This window comes from Eptatretus burgeri, chromosome 16 (assembly GCF_056783735.1).
Source record: "Eptatretus burgeri isolate ZD-2024b chromosome 16, Ebu_testis_v1, whole genome shotgun sequence".
Taxonomy (NCBI): Eukaryota; Metazoa; Chordata; class Myxini; order Myxiniformes; family Myxinidae; genus Eptatretus; species Eptatretus burgeri.
Window position 1 is genome coordinate 8,103,304 of NC_140976.1, and position 18,547 is coordinate 8,121,850.

General features: G+C 48.6%; 1 protein-coding gene across 7 annotated transcripts in view; it reads right to left on the reverse strand.

The window, feature by feature from the left end:
• Positions 1-495: 495 nt before the first annotated feature.
• Positions 496-18,547, reverse strand: part of LOC147010443 (zinc finger and BTB domain-containing protein 16-A-like) — a 36,167-nt gene continuing 18,115 nt past the window's right edge. For 6 of the 7 annotated variants that reach the window (XM_085860561.1, XM_085860563.1, XM_085860562.1 and 3 more), the window contains 3 exons: positions 17,556-17,726; positions 16,676-16,846; positions 496-1,652 (listed from right to left, as the gene is read on the reverse strand). In XM_085860561.1, the coding sequence (XP_085716687.1) occupies positions 1,423-1,652; positions 16,676-16,846; positions 17,556-17,726 (572 nt within the window). In that variant the 3' untranslated portion in view covers positions 496-1,422. Of the gene's footprint in view, positions 1,653-16,675; positions 16,847-16,974; positions 17,151-17,555; positions 17,727-18,547 lie in introns of all 7 variants that reach the window. The other variant, XR_015052590.1, reaches the window with a different exon arrangement.

Sequence of the window (18,547 nt, forward strand, 5' to 3'; positions counted from 1 at the left end):
CTGCAGTGATGAAACAAGAAACAACAATAATATTGACGATTAACCTTGGCAGTTGGTTTATCACAGTTTCACTCCATAACGAGCCCCACCCACAATGCAAGCCCCACCCACACTGCCAGGTCCCCCCTAAAACGCAAGCTCCACCCACAACGCAAGCCCCACCCACAACGCAAGCCCCACCCACAACGCAAGCCCCACCCACAATGTAAGCTCCACCCACAATGCAAGCCCCACCCACAATGCAAGCCCCACCCACAACGTAAGCCCCACCCACAACGCAAGCCCCACCCACAACGCAAGCCCCACCCACAACACAAGCCCCACCCACAACACAAGCCCCACCCACAACGCAAGCCCCACCCACAACGTAAGCCCCACCCACAACGCAAGCCCCACCCACAACGCAAGCTCCACCCACAACGCAAGCTTCACCCACAACGCAAGCCCCACCCACAACGCAAGCTCCACCCACAACACAAGCCCCACCCACAACGTAAGCCCCACCCACAACGCAAGCCCCACCCACAACGCAAGTCCCACCCAGCTTAACAGCTGCCCAGGAGACATTCCACATCATATGGCTTTCAAATTCACAGTCAATGAAACACATTCATTGTAGGAGAGACAAATTTTTCTGTCATTTTGCTCCTCTTCCCGTAAATTCACATTTAAATGACTCCAAGGCACGAAATCGAATTTCATGCACATCAAAAGAACGTCGTTTTAACTGTTCCGTATAAACGAGAATTTCTACATTGTACCTTGCTCTTCAACTACATTCCAACCACGCTTCATGTTCATCGTCGAGTTCTGCAACAGGAACTCCCCTAAAACTGCTATGCACAATCACATCGTTTGCACTCGTGTGACCGTGTTCGTCCCGATTTTAATCCACTGCCATGACACCCCCATCATAACTGCCATGACATCCCATCACTTCCATTCCTTCCCAGGTGGCATGGGGAATGGAAGTGACCAATTTCTCCAATCCTATGTATTTATCACCCCCAACTCCTTCTCCCATCCCCTCCACAAACAGCCAAGCTCACTCTCTCCTCCGAAATATTCCTCAAAAAACATCTCGATGTTAAACAACAATCCGTTTGATTGGCTTTCCTTGCTGACATATCCACCCATTGATCCAACCGCTACCCCCAAACAATCTTCTTTCATCTCAAAAACCACCGACCCGTTCCTTTCGTCATTCTCCATTCACTCGATCACGAACTCTCCCCAAAACGACTACAGATCAAGAGGGAAAGGAATACAATTCCGGAGCTCGATTTGGAACGAAGTTCTCATATCCTTCTCTACAATCATCTACGACTCACGTACACACTCTCATCCCAACTCGATAACCTGGGCTCCCTCCGGAACCCCAGGCATCGTTGACAATTACAGTCACCGTTCCCTGCCAGCCGCTCACACGTAGCACAGGTAGAGGTATGCGTGTTCCAATCGCCAGCCGACCGGCAGCTCCGCTGAGGAGTGACATCGCAGGTGTCGCTGCATCGCGGCCAAAGAAGAGCAGAATTGCCGACACGCGGGACACTGGTAGGGGGCGGCACCGCCATGTGTGCGGAGGTGCTTGATCATCGCCGAGTAGTCCCTGGACCTCTGGCTGCAGAGTTTGCACTCAAATGGCTTCTCTCCTGGGAAAAGCAGTGAAGAGAATACAAAAATTGGTCTGACAGGCAGCAACAGGCGTTATTACAAGCCCCTCTATCCTATCCCCCCCCCCACCTCCCACAATTTGGCAAAATAACAAAGGTGACAATGGAGCTGGATGGAAAATGAATGGACAGGGTGGCCCACGGAATGATGACACAACTACCAATGTGATTGAAAAGTATACATCTAAAGCAACAATGTATTATTCATTAAATACAACACTACAGTAATCTCTCCATTTACAAACACCAAGTGTTCTTGAAAAGTAGTTCGTAAATCGAAAGTTCTTAAAATCGGATGTGATTTTTCACATATACAGTGGACACACACACACACACACACACACACACACACACACACACACACACACACACACACACACACACACACACACACACACACACACACACACACACACACACACACGGTTGGTTCGTCAAGCAGTGAAGCAGTGTGACTACGTGTCTATTAATTACGTGCTCTTTGAACGCCAGTTTCACCCTGACTTCACACACGTACGTCTATTAATTATGTACCATCGGAATGTACCTTTGGACGCTTTACACTGTTGAGAACCCTTCGACCGTTGAAGACCCTTGAAGACCCCAAATACCCAAAAGACCCAGATTCCCCAAAAGACCCACAAGAACCCTTTTACCTTTAAAACCCTTTCAACACTTTAGATCCCTTCAACCTTTAGAGTTTAGACCTTTTATACCCTTTTGACCCCGAGAACCTAGAGACCTTTACACCCCTTAAGTCCCCTTCGACCTCAACACCGGTTAGACAGATTCGACAGCTTAGACTCTTGACCACTTTGAGCTTTTGAAAACTTGGACCTTTTCATATTACAAATTAATATATCATCGCCAATGTTAAAAAAACAAATTCCTAGAAAAGCAATGTTTGCATTATGATTGGTGCAAATCATGACAACACAGCAAATCTGTGACGTCAATCTCTGCAACGACGTGTGGAGGGACGAGCGCAGTGAGCCGATCCACGCTAGTGTGTGTGTGTGTGTGTGTGTGTGTGTGTGTGTGTGTGTGTGTGTGTGTGTGTGTGTGTGTGTGTGTGTGTGTGTGTGTGTGTGTGTGTGTATATATATATATATATATATATATATATATATATATATATATATATATATATATATATATATATATATATATATATATATATATATATATATATCACGCGGACGGTGATGTCTGTCCGTGTCTCCCGTTTACGGCGACCACTTCCCACTCTGCGTTTGTAAAGCCGCACATGCAGGCAAAGCTAAACATCTACTTTTTATTGTTCCTTCCAGTAATCTTTAAAAATCAACATGAGCATCTGGATTGAAGTAGATTTAATAAAGATCTTCGTGGAGAAACACACAATTTTAAATAACCGATATATTTTACCTTCTTTTTATACAAATCAAACCTCTGCCACTAGATGTTGCACCAACATTTCGCAGTGGGCGGTATAAGTTGCTCAGAGCTTTCGCTCCGATTTGGAAGCAAGAGTGCAACACAATTATTAATTAACCTCAACACAATTAACCAACGCAGTTCATTGAATTTTTTTTTCACCAATCAGAAATTGTCGCAAGAAGCCCTAAAGTGTGTACTTTCGATTTCGCCAGTGACGTCACACCGTGAACTCACCTTGATCCGAATGGCGGTTTACGTAGACAAACGGTGCATGTCGAGCTCGGATTCAGATACCCATTCCACCGTCGTTAGCAACACTGAAGGTTCTCAGAATGCTGAAACTGATCAGTGGGAGTTTGAAGAAACTATTGGAGACGAAATTAGTGATGGAAACGCTTTCGGGGGAATTGTGGAGACGGTCCACAAGAGTGGAGGGAGGGTCCCTGTAAGTTTTAGCGACCTCCGTCAAATCCTCTCACAGGAGTCGATGATGATGCATACCTACTTTCTCTCCACTATAAACAGAAGGTGGTTCATTTGATTTGTAGAAATTTGTGTTGACAATAGATTAATTATTTTTAGGTGCTCTTGTGGTAACTGCCAGGTAATGGCAACAGGTGTTTGATTCACCGCTCAAATCGTCCGTGTACATGTGCTGGTGGCTGGGTAGAGATGGTGTTACAGTTTTGAGTGACGGCTGTGTCTTCCACTTGATCATGAGTTTTGAGGGGGATCATGGCAAGTTCGAAACAGACTTGGACAAACAATGGGTGTGGGGAGGAATGGGGGGCAGGAGAGGATGCATGGACAAGATGGATACAGAAGGAATCTCCAAGGAGGGTAAACTTGAAAATTGGAAGGAGGAGGTTGGAGTGGGGTAGTGTGGGTGGGGTGGGGTTAACGAGTAGAGGTCGATCGATATGGGCTTTTCAAGGGCCGATACCGATATTTAGAGAGTGGAGGGAGGGGGAGATGACCGCTATAATGCATCCGATTGAACAATTTAATCACAGAAAAATGAGAATTACATAAATTTGGTGAAGTTACATTAACAAATGTATTTAACACAATATTAACTTAGCTTGCTTGCTCATGCACAACATCACAGTCCAAGATAAGTTAACTGCCAACAATATTTTAATTATCAACACATTGATAATGTCGAGCAAAGCTTATACAGGTAACCAGCCACAAATCTGGGATTGTAAAATCTGGTTTTACCTGAAAACCACCAATTTTTCAACATCACACTATAATTTTAAGAGTTGGGTGAAAATGAAAAAAATGTAAAAAAAAAAAAGAAACAAACAAACCAAAAAACATTTTCATTCCTGCTTCCCACATAGTTCTTGTACTAGCTGCCACGTTAGGGTGGCACCTTGAGTGGGAGGGCGTGTTTCCCGACGTTTGTTTCATTATCCCCACTTTGAGCATCATATAAAGCAATTCCTCGTTTAACGCGGTAGTTGCGTTCCAAGAATTTACCGCGTTAGCTGAAAACGTGTAAAACGAAAGTAATTTTCCCTTAAGAAGCAATGTAATCGGTCGAGGTAGTGTGTCAGGACGTGGGTGGATGGGAAAGGGAGACAGAGACAGAGACAGAGAGAGAGAGAGAGGGTCACTTTGCATTTTAATAAAATGAAACTTCACCATCCTATGTTAAATGTTGTGGTTTGCGGTGATGGAGGTGGAGGGTGATTGGTGGAATTATCGAGAGGAAGAAGGTGCAGGGTCAACATCTGATGTAGCAGTTAATCACTTTAATCTGACTTGCAGTTAATCAGGTTGCACAATGTAGAGGTTGGTTCCACAGGTGGGAAAAAAAAAGAGGAACGAATGAGTGGAGGTAAGCAGTGATCCTGTATTTAGGTAGTTTCAGCAGAGGATGGATGATGGTGGACCTGGTGAGTCCTGCAGAAACTTGGGAGTTTGGGGGAGAAAGCATGGAAAAGGGTGCAAGATCAAAAAAGGAGGTGATAGAAGAGAGACCACTGATGGTAAAGTGATTTGCCCAAAGATTTGGCTCCGTTGCAGGAGATTCCAATGATGTTGAAGGCCTTGGTTTCCACCGTGTCAAGCCGAGAAAGGTGAGAGGCAGGAGCACCAGCCGAGAGGGGAGAGCAGTGCTCCTTCAGGCTGCAAACGAAAGCTTTGTATGTGGTCAGGAGCTCAGGTGTGCCAAGGAAGGACTTTGTATGACGGAGGATGTCCAGTCGGCGGCTGGCTTTGGAGGCCAACTTTTAAATGTGGTTTGTCCAAGAAAGATTATGGCTAATACTGGGACCCAGGAGTTTGAATGACTGAACTTCCTGAAGATTATTTTTAAGAAGTAGATCGGAGGGTTTTCCAAACAGTCCTTTCAGAGTGAGATTTGTCAGGATTGAAAGACATATTCCAAGTGTTTGACCAGTTTGTGATTTTGTCAAGGTCTGAGGAGAGGGAAGAGGCTGCTGCGTCCCTGTCTGAAGGATGAAAGATGTCATGGCAGACAGTGGAGTCATCAGCAAATAGATAAAGAGGATTTTCATTGATGAAGATTTTTTAGGTGCTCTTGATCATTGATGAAGATCAGTAATAGGACTGGGCCCAGAACCATGCCTTGGGGTACTCAATCCTTGACAAGGCGAGGAGATGAAAGGATTCCGTTGAGAGCCACACGTTGGCAATGAGAGTAGAGGAAGTCAGTAAGCCATGTGTGGAGTTGGCTTTGGATTCAATAGGCAGAGAGTTTGGAGAGCAAGGAGGGATGCCAGACTGTATCAAAAGCACGAGATATGTCTAGAGAGATGGCCCTGATCTCATCTCTGGCATTGAGGGCCTCCACCATTGTTGTGTGAGTAGCAGCAGCATGTCCAAAGTGAAGTGACCCAGTGTGAAATCAAACGGGTGATCTAAGATGAGATGAGGTTGTTGCAGAACACGAAGGATTTCATATCAACTGCATTGATGATGGATTCCATGACCTTGCTGATGATTGGAAGTAAGATAATTGATCTGTAGTTAAGGTCATCAGTTTTTGCACTTTCCCATATGTAATGCTGTGATGTTGGCTGATTTCCAAGCAGATGGAAGATGACCTAAGGTAAATGACAGGGTAAAAAGGGCAGAGAGAGGATGTGCAAGAGCAGTAGGGAAGGTTTTCAGGACACGTGAGATGATGCCGCCTGGTTCAGTAGCCAAGTCAGAGTCAAGGGTTGAAAGAAACTTATCAACCCTCTCAGGTGCAAAAGACACAGAGTCCAGGAACAGTTGGGAAAGACAGGGAAGGATGGGTACCGAGATTGAGGAGTCTGGGACATAAGATTTGGAAGCAAACACAGAATTGAGGCATTCGTCCTTCTTAAGAGCAGAGTTGGCAGTGGTACCATTTGAAGAGAGGGAAGGGCGAGAAGGTGAGCATACACCAGAGAAAGATTTAAGAAGGCATCAGCAGGTTTTAGTGGGGGGAGACGAGTTTAAAATTTCAATCTTGAGATTTGACAGATGTTGTTTTCTGGCTCTCTCGAGAGTCGACACGTACTTGTTGCGGACTTCTTGGAATGCACTGAGATTGCCTTTGGGCGGATTAGCCTTCCAGGAGGAGAATGCAAGTTGTTTTAAGGCAACTGCCTCACCACAGGATTGAGAATACCAAGAGCAGGAAGAAGGGGAGGATAATTGAAGACAAGATGGGATGAATCTGTGCATGACAGAGAGCAGGTTTCTATGGAAGAATTCCCATGCTGAATTAACATCAGGGACGGCCGATATGAGGACGGTCCTGAAGATAGATGGCTGCTTGCACAGTCCCTGCCAATCTGCTTGAGTGAACTGCCAGACTCGCTAACATTGAGGCAGTTCTCTGAGAATAGCCAGAGAGATATTGACTTTCACAAGCATATGATCAGATGAACGAATCAGAGCAGAGGAAGAGCAGGAGACATTTGTGGGGAAGTTAGTTATCACCGAGTCCAGAAGGGAGGATTTGCCATTGGGAGGAATTCAGGTGGGAAAGTTCACAGATCGAGTCAGTTCCGTGGAGTCACGGAAGTCCTTTGTCAAAGTGCCATGGCTGGTGAGAGGTATCAACACCCAGCCAAGTTGCATCGTGACAATTGAAATTGCAACATATGAGGAAAAGAGTTGGGATGAGTGGTTAAAAGTTTGTCCATGTTGTCTGAGAGAGATGTACATGGACTCGTCACTGTTAGGAGGATGGTACAACACACAGACGAATAAGAGGTGGGAGCGGAGGGAAGTCGCAGTCAGAGCTACTCCTGGGGGTTGGGAGGTGTAAGATCAGTACAATGGCAGTTAAAAATGGTGTTATTTATGTAAAGTGCAACTCCGCCACTGAGGTGTGGTTCAGGTCTAGCAAATCAGAGGAGAAAATAACTGAGGAGAGACACTGAGGGGTCGGGGGTCAGGGGGTGGCGGGGGGGGGGGTCATCCTGTGGGAGGAAGGATTTTGTTAAATTGATGATGTCTCTGCGTCGGAGTGGTGACCTGTCCAGGATTGTGCCCAATAGCCCAGGAGTCTGCTTCAGCAGCACCGACACACTGTACAGAGTGTGGTCCCGATGGATGGGATGAATGGATGATGTCCAGTTTATTGGCAGCAACCTGACTTGAGAGATCTGTCAGGTTAGAGTGGAGACCTCGGATGTTTGAGATCCACACAGTTATAGATAGTGGAGGAGGGGGCGTTGGGTGGTGCAGGATGGGGAAGGAGGCTTTGCAGGGGCAAGGTGAGGCTTTCGGGGGTTGGGGCGAGGGGGAGGTTTGAATGTATGGGGAGCGGGGCAAGGTTTGATTGTGTGGGTTGTGGGGCAAGGTTTGATTGTGTGGGGTGTGGGGCAAGGTTTGATTGTGTGAGGGTTGCAGCTGAAGGATTGAGCGTGTGGGGTGCATGGGAAGGTTTGAGCGTGTGCGGTGTGCAGGAGGGTTTGAGCGTGTGGGGTGCGTGGGAAGGTTTGAACGTGTGGGGTGCGTGGGAAGATTTGAGAGTGAGGGCTGTGTGGCAAGATTTGAGTGTGTGGGGTGCGTGGGAAGGTTTGAATGTGTGGGGTGCATGGGAAGGTTTGAGCGTGTGGGGTGCATGGGAAGGTTTGAGCGTGTGGGGTGCGTGGGAAGGTTTGAGCGTGTGCGGTGTGTAGGAGGATTTGAGCGTGTGGGGTGCGTGGGAAGGTTTGAGCGTGTGGGGTGCATGGGAAGGTTTGAGCGTGTGGGGTGTATGGGAAGGTTTGAGCGTGTGGGGTGCGTGGGAAGGTTTGAGCGTGTGGGGTGCGTGGGAAGGTTTGAGCGTGTGCAGTGTGTAGGAAGGTTTGAGCGTGTGGGGTGTGTGGGAAGGTTTGAGCGTGTGGGGTGCATGAGAAGGTTTGAGGGAGTGGGGTGCATGGGAAGCTTTGAGCGTGTGGGGTGCGTGGCAAGGTTTGAGCGTGTGCGGTGTGTAGGAGGGTTTGAGCGTGTGAGGTGCGTGGCTAGGTTTGAGCGTGTGGGGTGCATGCGAAGGTTTGAGCGTGTACGGTGTGTAGGAGAGTTTGAGCGTGTGGGGTGCGTGGGAAGGTTTGAGCGTGAGGGGTGCGTGGGAAGGTTTGAATGTGTGGGGAGCATGGGAAGGTTTGAGCGTGTGGGGTGCGTGGGAAGGTTTGAATGTGTGGGGTGCGTGGGAAGGTTTGAGCGTGTGGGGTGCGTGGGAAGGTTTGAGCGTGTGGGGTGCGTGGGAAGGTTTGAGCGTGTGGGGTGCGTGGGAAGGTTTGAATGTGTGGGGTGCGTGGGAAGGTTTGAGCGTGTGGGGTGCGTGGGAAGGTTTGAATGTGTGGGGTGCATGGGAAGGTTTGAATGTGTGGGGTGCGTGGGAAGGTTTGAGCGTGTGGGGTGCGTGGGACGGTCTGACCGCGTGGGGTCCGTGGGAAGGCTTCAATCTGTGCGGTGCATGCGAAGGTTTGAATGTGTGGGGCGCGTGGGAAGGTTTGAGCGTGTGGGGTGCGTGGGAAGGTTTGAGCGTGTGGGGTGCATGGGAAGGTTTGAGCGTGTGGGGTGCGTGGGAAGGTTTGAGCGTGTGGGGTGCGTGGGAAGGTTTGAATGTGTGGGGTGCATGGGAAGGTTTGAGCGTGTGGGGTGCGTGGGAAGGTTTGAATGTGTGGGGTGCGTGGGAAGGTTTGAGCGTGTGGGGTGCGTGGGAAGGTTTGAGCGTGTGGGGTGCGTGGGAAGGTTTGAATGTGTGGGGTGCGTGGGAAGGTTTGAGCGTGTGGGGTGCATGGGAAGGGTTGAGCGTGTGGGGTGCATGGGAAGGTTTGAGCGTGTGGGGTGCGTGGGAAGGTTTGAGCGTGTGCGGTGTGTAGGAGGGTTTGAGCGCGTGGGGTGTGTGGGAAGGTTTGAGCGTGTGGGGTGCATGGGAAGGTTTGCGCGCGTGGGGTGCATGGGAAGGTCTGAGCCTGTGGGGCGCGTGGGAAGGTTTGAGCGTGTGCGGTGTGTAGGAGGGTTTGAGCGTGTGGGGTGCGTGGGAAGGTTTGAGCGTGTGGGGTGCATGGGAAGGTTTGAGCGTGTGCGGTGTGTAGGAGAGTTTGAGCGTGTGGGGTGCGTGGGAAGGTTTGAGCGTGTGGGGTGCGTGGGAAGGTTTGAATGTGTGGGGTGCATGGGAAGGTTTGAGCGTGTGGGGTGCGTGGGAAGGTTTGAATGTGTGGGCTGCGTGGGAAGGTTTGAGCGTGTGGGGTGCGTGGCACGGTGTGAGCGTGTGGCGTGCGTGGGAAGGTTTGAGCGTGTGGGGTGCGTGGGAAGGTTTGAATGTGTGGGGTGCGTGGGAAGGTTTGAGCGTGTGGGGTGCGTGGGAAGGTTTGAATGTGTGGGGTGCATGGGAAGGTTTGAATGTGTGGGGTGCGTGGGAAGGTTTGAGCGTGTGGGGTGCGTGGGAAGGTTTGAATGTGTGGGGTGCATGGGAAGGTTTGAGCGTGTGGGGTGCGTGGGAAGGTTTGAATGTGTGGGGTGCGTGGGAAGGTTTGAGCGTGTGGGGTGCGTGGGAAGGTTTGAGCGTGTGGGGTGCATGGGAAGGTTTGAGCGTGTGGGGTGCGTGGGAAGGTTTGAGCGTGTGGGGTGCGTGGGAAGGTTTGAATGTGTGGGGTGCTTGGGAAGGTTTGAGCGTGTGGGGTGCGTGGGAAGGTTTGAATGTGTGGGGTGCGTGCGAAGGTTTGAGCGTGTGGGGTGCGTGGGAAGGTTTGAGCGTGTGGGGTGCGTGGGAAGGTTTGAATGTGTGGGGTGCGTGGGAAGGTTTGAGCGTGTGGGGTGCATGGGAAGGTTTGAGCGTGTAGGGTGCATGAGACGGTTTGAGCGTGTGGGGTGCGTGGGAAGGTTTGAATGTGTGGGGTGCGTGGGAAGGTTTGAATGTGTGGGGTGCGTGGGAAGGTTTGAGCGTGTGGGGTGCGTGGGAAGGTTTGAGCGTGTGGGGTGCATGGGAAGGTTTGAGCGTGTGGGGTGCGTGGGAAGGTTTGAGCGTGTGGGGTGCGTGGGAAGGTTTGAATGTGTGGGGTGCGTGGGAATATTTGAGCGTGTGGGGTGCGTGGGAAGGTTTGAGCGTGTGGGGTGCGTGGGAAGGTTTGAATGTGTGGGGTGCGTGGGAATATTTGAGCGTGTAAACTGACTTGACTGAAGTTGAGCAAAAGTTTGCGATGTTGGGTTTGGAGGTTGTAAATCAAATTTTTCGTGTCAAAATGTTTTTAAAGTAAGCAAGGTTGAAAGTTTGTAATTCAGGAGATTACTGTATATTGATCACACACACACACACACACACACACACACACACACACACACACACACACACACACACACACACACACACACACACACACACACACACACACACACACACACACACACACACACACCTGACAGTTATTTAAAAGTTTTTGCTTTGTTGCCATGACAACATTTTGTGGCAGAGTTTTTTTTTATTATTGACAGAGATTATCGCATGGAAGAGCTCAATGACGCAACAGTAATGTTGACACATCAGACAGAGCGGAGCGAGTTGGCACACAGAGGACGATGGAGAAACATGGAAGGAACAAACACACGGGCAGCATAAGTGGGGACGTATAGACAGGACAACGGAACCGAGAGCATCGAGGAGACCTGAAAAGTTGGCAAACAGAGTACGTGTGGAAGAGAGGTGTGGGTGGACGGAAGAGGAGAGACAAGTGGGAATATCAAAGATTGGGAATTGGGAATAGGGGATGACTCACCGTTTTAGAAGAATGGAAGTAAGAACACGATTGGAGAGACTCGGGAAGGCGATCCCAAAAAAATCGAGAGAAAAGCTGGTGGAGGAGTGGAGGTGAGCATTTGGAGTGGATTTGAGGAAGTGATAAGGTTTGAGTTGTTAGCCGAGTGAGTTTAAATAGTTAGTACTCTTATTTATTAAATGATTTCAAATGAGCACACTGGTAACCCATTGACTCTCACTTTCTGCAAGGCTAGCTTGGGTGAATGGAACAATGGAACAATCAATCTCAATATATATCTCTATCTCTATCTCTCTCCGCACCTCCAAGCAAATGCCCCCCCCCTCCCCAAAACGTCATAGCCTATGAGAAGCTCGTTGACACCGGTTATATAAAATAATGATCACAACCTAACCTTTTTACCACACCACCGAAGGTGGGTGGAGGTTATGTTTTCACCCCGTCTGTCTGTTTGTTGGTTTGTTTGTTTGTTTGTTTGTTTGTGAACAAAATATCTCAAAAACGTTGCGGACAGATTTGGACAAAATTTGGTGGAGACCTTGGGTATGTGATGATCCGAATCCGGATCTGAATCTGAGAATTTTTAAAATCTATTACAATCAGGACGGATTCAGAGCCACAGAAGTGCTAAACTACAGGGTTTTTTTTGTATACCTTGGTCGAGGCTCGCATGAGAGCTAACACACAACTCACAGCAAGGAGGCATGAGACAAGAGGGGCGGGAGTGGAAGGGACAAAACAGTGGGGAACAGACACATTAGGTGAACTGTGGAAGGGAGAGGGATGGGGATGGGGCGGGGAACATGGCGAAGAGAAGATGGACATTACAGGGACTTTCAGGAAGGAAAGCAGGGGAATTGAAGGAAGTGGGCTTGGGTGGATTATCGGGGGTAGAAAAGATCGAGGATTTGGATGGGGGAAGATAAGAGGTGGTGGTGAACAGCTGTTTTGAAAGCCTGGAGGGAAGAATGGGAAAGAATAGAGTGCGGAAGTTTATTCCAAAGGCAGGAAAAAAGAGGAATGAAAGAGTGAAGATGAGCAGTGATTCGTGATTTTGGTAGTTTTACCAGAAGGGGGTTGTTGGCGGACCTTGAGCACCCTGTGGAAATGTGGTGAGGACAAATCGCAGAGAGAGCAGGGGGGGCAAGGCTGGAGAGGAGTCGGTAGAAGACAGAAAGACCACCGACCAACCTGCGGTGATTGAGTGAGAGGCCCAAAGACTCAGCTTCATTGCGGGAGATGCCGATGATCTTAAATTCCCTGGTTTCGACAGCGTGAAGCCGAGAAAGGTGGGAGGCAGGAGCACCAGCCCAGAGGGGAGAGCAGTACTCCATCAGGCTACGGACAAAAGCTTTGTAAGTGGTCAGGAGCTCAAGAGGGCCGAGGAAGGACTTTGCACGACGGAGGATTCCCAGTCGGCGACTGGCTTTTGAGGCAAGGTTGGAAATGTGACTTTCCCAGGAAAGGTCATGGCAGATCGTGAGACCCAGAAGCTTGAAAGAAAAGACTTCTTCCAGAGGATTGTTGAGAAAGTGGATGGGGGGGTTTTGTAAACGGTCCTTTCGAAGAGACATAGTGAGAGTGTGAGATTTGTCTGGATTGAAAGACATGTTCCACGTGTTGGACCAGTTTGTGATTTTATCCAGATCTGCAGTGAGCGAAGAAGCTGCTGCTTGCCGGTCTGAGGGATGACAGATGGTACGGCAGAGGGTGGAGTCGTCGGCAAAGAGAAATAGAGGATTTTCCAGAGAGTCCGAGAGATCATTGATGAAAACCAGAAAAAGAACAGGGCCCAGAACACTACCTTGAGGAACTCCAGCCTGCACAGGAAGAGGGGATGAAAGAACTCCATTTAGGGCCACACGTTGACTGCGACAGGAGAGGAAGTCTGCGAGCCATGAGTGGAGATGGCCTTGGATACCATGGGAAGAGAGTTTGGTGAGTAGTGCAGGGTGCCAGACTGTGTCAAAAGCACGTGAAATGTCCAGGGATACGGCTCGGATTTCCTGTCTGGCATTGAGGACCTCCATCCATTGATGGGAGAGCAGAAGCAGCATATCCAGGGTGGAGTGACCTGGTCTGAAACCAAATTGATGATTGGAAATCAAGCCATTGGAGAAGAGGAAGGATTTTATATCTGAAGCGATGATGGATTCCATCACCTTGCTGATGATTGGGAGAAGGCTGATTGGTCTGGAGTTATAGGGATCTGTTTTTGCACCTTTTTTATGCAGGGCAGTGATGTTAGCAGATTTCCAAGCAGATGACAGATGACCTTGGGCAAATGAGAGGGTGAATAGAACAGAGAGAGGGTGAGCAAGAGCAGAAGAGCAGGCTTTGAGGACACGTGGGCTGATGCCGTCTGGACCGGTTGCAGAATCTGACTCGAGGTTTGAAAGCAAGCTCTCCACCTTGTCAGGAGAAAAGGATACAGAGTCCAGGGACAGTTGGGTGCGACTGGGTAAAGTGGGTAGAGATAGTGATGGGTTTAGCACACAAGATTTAGCTGCAAACACCGAGTTTAGACATTCAGCTTTATCACGTGTGGAATCAGCAGTGCGGCCATTTGGGGTAAGGGAGGGGATGGAGGGGGAACAAACACCAGAAACAGATTTGATTAAACGCCACCAGGATTTTGAGGAGGGAGAGAGGTTTGAGAGTTCAGACTTGAGATGAGAAAGATGTTGTTTTCTGGCTCTCCTGAGGGTAGATACACACTTGTTCCGAGCTTTGTGGAAGGAACTGAGATTGCCCTCAGTTGGGTTTGCTTTTCATGAGGCAAAGGCAAGTTGTTTCAGGACAACTGCCTCGCCACAAGCTTCAGTAAACCAAGGGCGGGAGGAAGGGTAAGACAACTGAACACGAGAGGGGATAAATCTGTGCATGAGGCAGAGCAAGTTTCTTTGAAAGAATTCTCAGGATGAGTTGATGTTTGAGAAAGTAGTGATAGTTGACCAGTCTGTAAGTTTGATGGCTGCTCGGAGACCCTGCCAGTCGGCTTGAGTGAAATGCCAGACTCGACGGTGGTGAGGTGGTTCTCTGATAACAGCAAGAGAGATGTCCACTTTGACAAGGACGTGGTCAGAAGAACCAATTGGAGCGAAGGAAGAGCAGCTGATATTGTCAGGGAAATTTGTCAAAATCAGATCCAGAAGAGATGGAGTACCATTGGTTGAGATCCGGGTCGGGAAGTTGACCGATTGAGTCAGTCCCAATGAGTCGCAGAAAGCTTTTGCTGAGGTGCCATGGCAGGTGAGAGAGGTACCCACACCTAGCCAACTGGCGTGATGACAATTGAAGTCACCACATAAGAGGAAGAGAGAGTTTGGATGAGAAGATAGAAGATGGTCCATGTTTTCAGATAGTGAGGTGTAGATGGAGTCATCACTGTTCGGTGGACGGTACAGTACACATATAAACATGAGGTGGGAGTGGAGGGGAAGCCAAAGCCAGAGGTATTCCTGGGGGTGTGGGGGAGTGAGAGCAGTGCATGGAGAGTGAAGAATAGAGTCTTTGATGAAGAGAGCAACACCTCCACCAGGACGAGGCTCAGGTCTGTCATACCGTAAGAGGGAGTAACCGGGGAGAGATACTTGGGAGTCAGACACGTCTTGGGAGAGGAAAGTTTCTGTTAGGCAGATAATGTCTGGTTTGTCAGTGGCAACCTGTATGGAAAGATCTGAAAGGTTTGAGCGAAGGCCCCGGATATTTGAGGTCCACACTTTTAATGAAGAGGTAGGGGAGGAGGCTTTGGGTGCAGGAGGTGGAGGGGGAGGGGGAGGGTAGGACAAGGGACGAGGGGGGAGGTAAGGAGGGTTGCTGAAAGAGTGTGGGGTATTGCAGAATAGCGAGGGGAGGGGGCCGAATGAAGAGAAGAAAAGGCTCTGTGGTGCTGGGGGAGAGGGGGGACAAGAGACAAGGAAGATGGCAGTTGAGGATTTGAGGAGGTGGAGTGAAGAGATGGAGGTGAGAGGGCAGTGGAGGGAGGCAGGTTGGTGGATGAGAGGGGGGCAACTTAGAGAAGGAAGAGTGAGGGGGATGAAAGGTGGGAGAAAGGTGAGGGGGGGATTTTTGAGAGAGGTGAGAGGGAGGTTTGGAGGGAGAAGAGTGGGATGGTTGCTTTGAGAGTGAGAGTGAGGGGTGAGGGGGGTGAGGGGGGTGAGTTGGCACTGAAGTTGGAAAAAAAGAATGGTTGATGGAAAGCGAGCATCCATGGCAAACTGTGGTTTTTAAAAGTTTTAGGTCAGAGATGCGATTTAACACAATTCTTGATGGATGCAATGAAGGCGAATTCAGAGCATGGAGAGAAGAAGCGCTGTAATCGTTGGATTTTTTTAGGCAAGGAATGAAGGAGAGGTCGAAATGAGAGCAGTCTGTTAAAATAGCAGAGAGTAGTGCATTGTGAAACAGTAAAGAGTACCACATGTGTGAGAGAGGAAGATGAAGCATTATAAGATCGTTTTTGTTGTTAATATTAATGTATGAGAGAGTTCAACAGATTAGGTCATGGAAGTGTAAAAAAAAAAAAAATCGAGGAAGAAGATGAGGAGGAAGTTAAGAGGAAGAAGAAGAAGAAGCAGAATCGGGAGAAGGTGAGCGTGTTGTTGTTGTTGTTGGGTATATTTTTTATTTTATTTTATTTTTTTTTTTTTTGAGATAAGAAAGAGATTAGTTGGGAGAATGGGGGATGTTTGGAAAGTGGGGAGGATGAAAATTGAAGGTAATGGGGAGGATAGAAATTGAAGGTAATGGCAAGAAAAAACAAACAAACAAACAAACAAAAAAAAAAAACGATCGAATACCGAGTGGAACCAGTAGGCCTCAAGCCTAGGACTAGGCCTCAAACACCAGGTAAGAACGTCGACAAAAATACTCACAAAATAGCACGATTTTTGAAACAAAACCGAACTAGGAACACACAGTAACATGTAGGTGAGAAAATTAAACAGTTAAAACGGGACAAATAACAACCGGAAACTTAACTTTGAGAACGTCAGCAGGGAGCCCCGAAGGAGACCTCTCGCCGCTCCAAAACCGGAACCGGAGACAATATGTTCACAATATGTTTTCCGATTTGCACTCAAAATACAACATTCAATTGAAATCAAGTTGTTCCTCAATCATAAACTGACGTTTGTAGACGGACGGACGGACAGACAGACAGAAGTGAACCTATTGCTTCACCCCTGCGTGCGCAGTCTAATTAGGGATTCACACCTGGGTTTCCCACTTCATGAACCATGGGTTCAGGTGGGAAACCCAAGACGGGCCAAAGAAGAGAATAAGGGAAGGAGAGAAAAGCTCAAGTGAGCAGAGGGTAGGAGCACCGTGACAGGTTACAGCAGATGCTGAAAGAGGTCGCGGTACCTGTGTGCACCCTGTAGTGAGTTTCCAACTGGTGCTTCAACGAAAACCTCTTTCCACAGCCATTGCATGTGAACGGCTTCTCTCCCGTGTGGATCTGCCTGTGGTTACGAAGGGAGTTTTCATCCCTGTAGCAGCACCCGCAGAACTCGCACTCGAACGGATGTTCTCCAGCTTGAGGGAGAAGTGAGAGAAAGTGGTCAGCAAGCAAAGGTGATCCGGAGAGCTATTTCAGCCTCCGGTGTACTCGAAGAAAAAAAAATTAAAAATCCCCAAAAATTATTACAAACAGAAATCGAGACCTGTGGAGGAGTTACACGGTAGAGAGCAACGGGTTCACGAACAGACGGAGGATCAGAGAGATGAAGTCATCGAACATGAGTGGCAGAAAGGGAAGGGGTACGGAGGACAGAGCGGTCATGGAGAGGAGAAGGTCAGGAGAAAGCATAAGGTGATTACGGGCAGCACTACTGAAGAACTGGAGGGAGGGGCAGGAAACAACCGACACAGGAAGTGAATTCGACAGTTAAGAGAATACAGAGAGTGAAGGAATTGGGGAGGATGATCAAGTGTGGGATTTTGGAAGAATGCACGTGACATTACGAGGGGGGAGGATGACGGGAAAATGAGTACGGCACAGAAGTGAGGCATTTCAAACATATGTAAACATGATGCAGATACGCATACGTTCAAACAAACAACTACAACCAATCATACACTTTTAAACGTACCTCGACGAGGTTTAGGGGGACGACAAGGTGAGCAGCGAAGGACGTGGGTGTTCAAAACCCTTTAAGTCCTGGTACGGACACGCGGCAATTCCTGTACCCGTACGACCGCGACCGATTTACCAAGCAGTGAAAGTGTGCAGTGCTGCACGTACCTGTGTGGGTCCGGAGATGCCTTTTGAGCGCAGAGTGTGACGGGAAGGGTCGGGAACACGCTCCACAGCTGTAACCCGACTCTCCGGCATGGCTGTCGGTGTGTACGAGCAGTGCACTCCGAGTTCCCACTCGCTTTCCACACAGCAGACAGAAGTATGCCCTGCCTGCCTCTGCGGAACACATTGACGTGGAGTCCTTGTTCACAATATGTCTTGATTTCCTTGGTATTAGAACAAACGTATGTCAACATCACTTAATGTCATTGTTAGTCCCTTTTCTTTTGCGACACTTTGCCGATAGCTTTCGTGAATCGATTGGCTTGAACTGCAGGTAAATAGGGAGGTGATCGATGCTACTCCGTCTCGCATTTGTGATCATCGGGTTACCCACAACGAGTGGTTGTGAAGGTTACGAGAGGTGAGAGTTTATATCACACATGAGAACGTGTAAGGTGCCACTCCATCACACGGTAGAAATGGGTTTGGTGCCGATTAACATCTTTCTGCGACTTGATGCTGCTCGTTTGCCCTCCTGTGGTTTGTGACCACTTCCCGTTCTGATACCTGTCTGCAGAGTTCAGGGTTTTTAATTCGGAAAAATCTCGGCTCATGGAGAAGCTAAAAGACATGACAGAGGATAAGAAGCGGGCGACAAAACAAGGATACATTGTAAATAAGGCATTGAATGTCAGGAGGAGGAGGAATGAGAGGAGGGGCCAACATGAGTAAGACATCAGGGGTGGATTCATCTCAAGGTGCGGATCAGCTGCCTATCCACCCGAGCACCTCTTAAATTTGTCATTTTCGCACCTTCAGCTTTCTATATCAACCTCTTCACATCCTTCCCAGTGGGTGAGCTTTGGTAAAGGTAGAGCTACGACTTCATCTTTAGAGCTACGACTTCTACGGCCACAAACATCTTGCCAGGCGCACAGTTTTCACTGCTCTACTTTCCTCCCTCATTTCTTGTTGTCGGAGGCCATCTATTTATT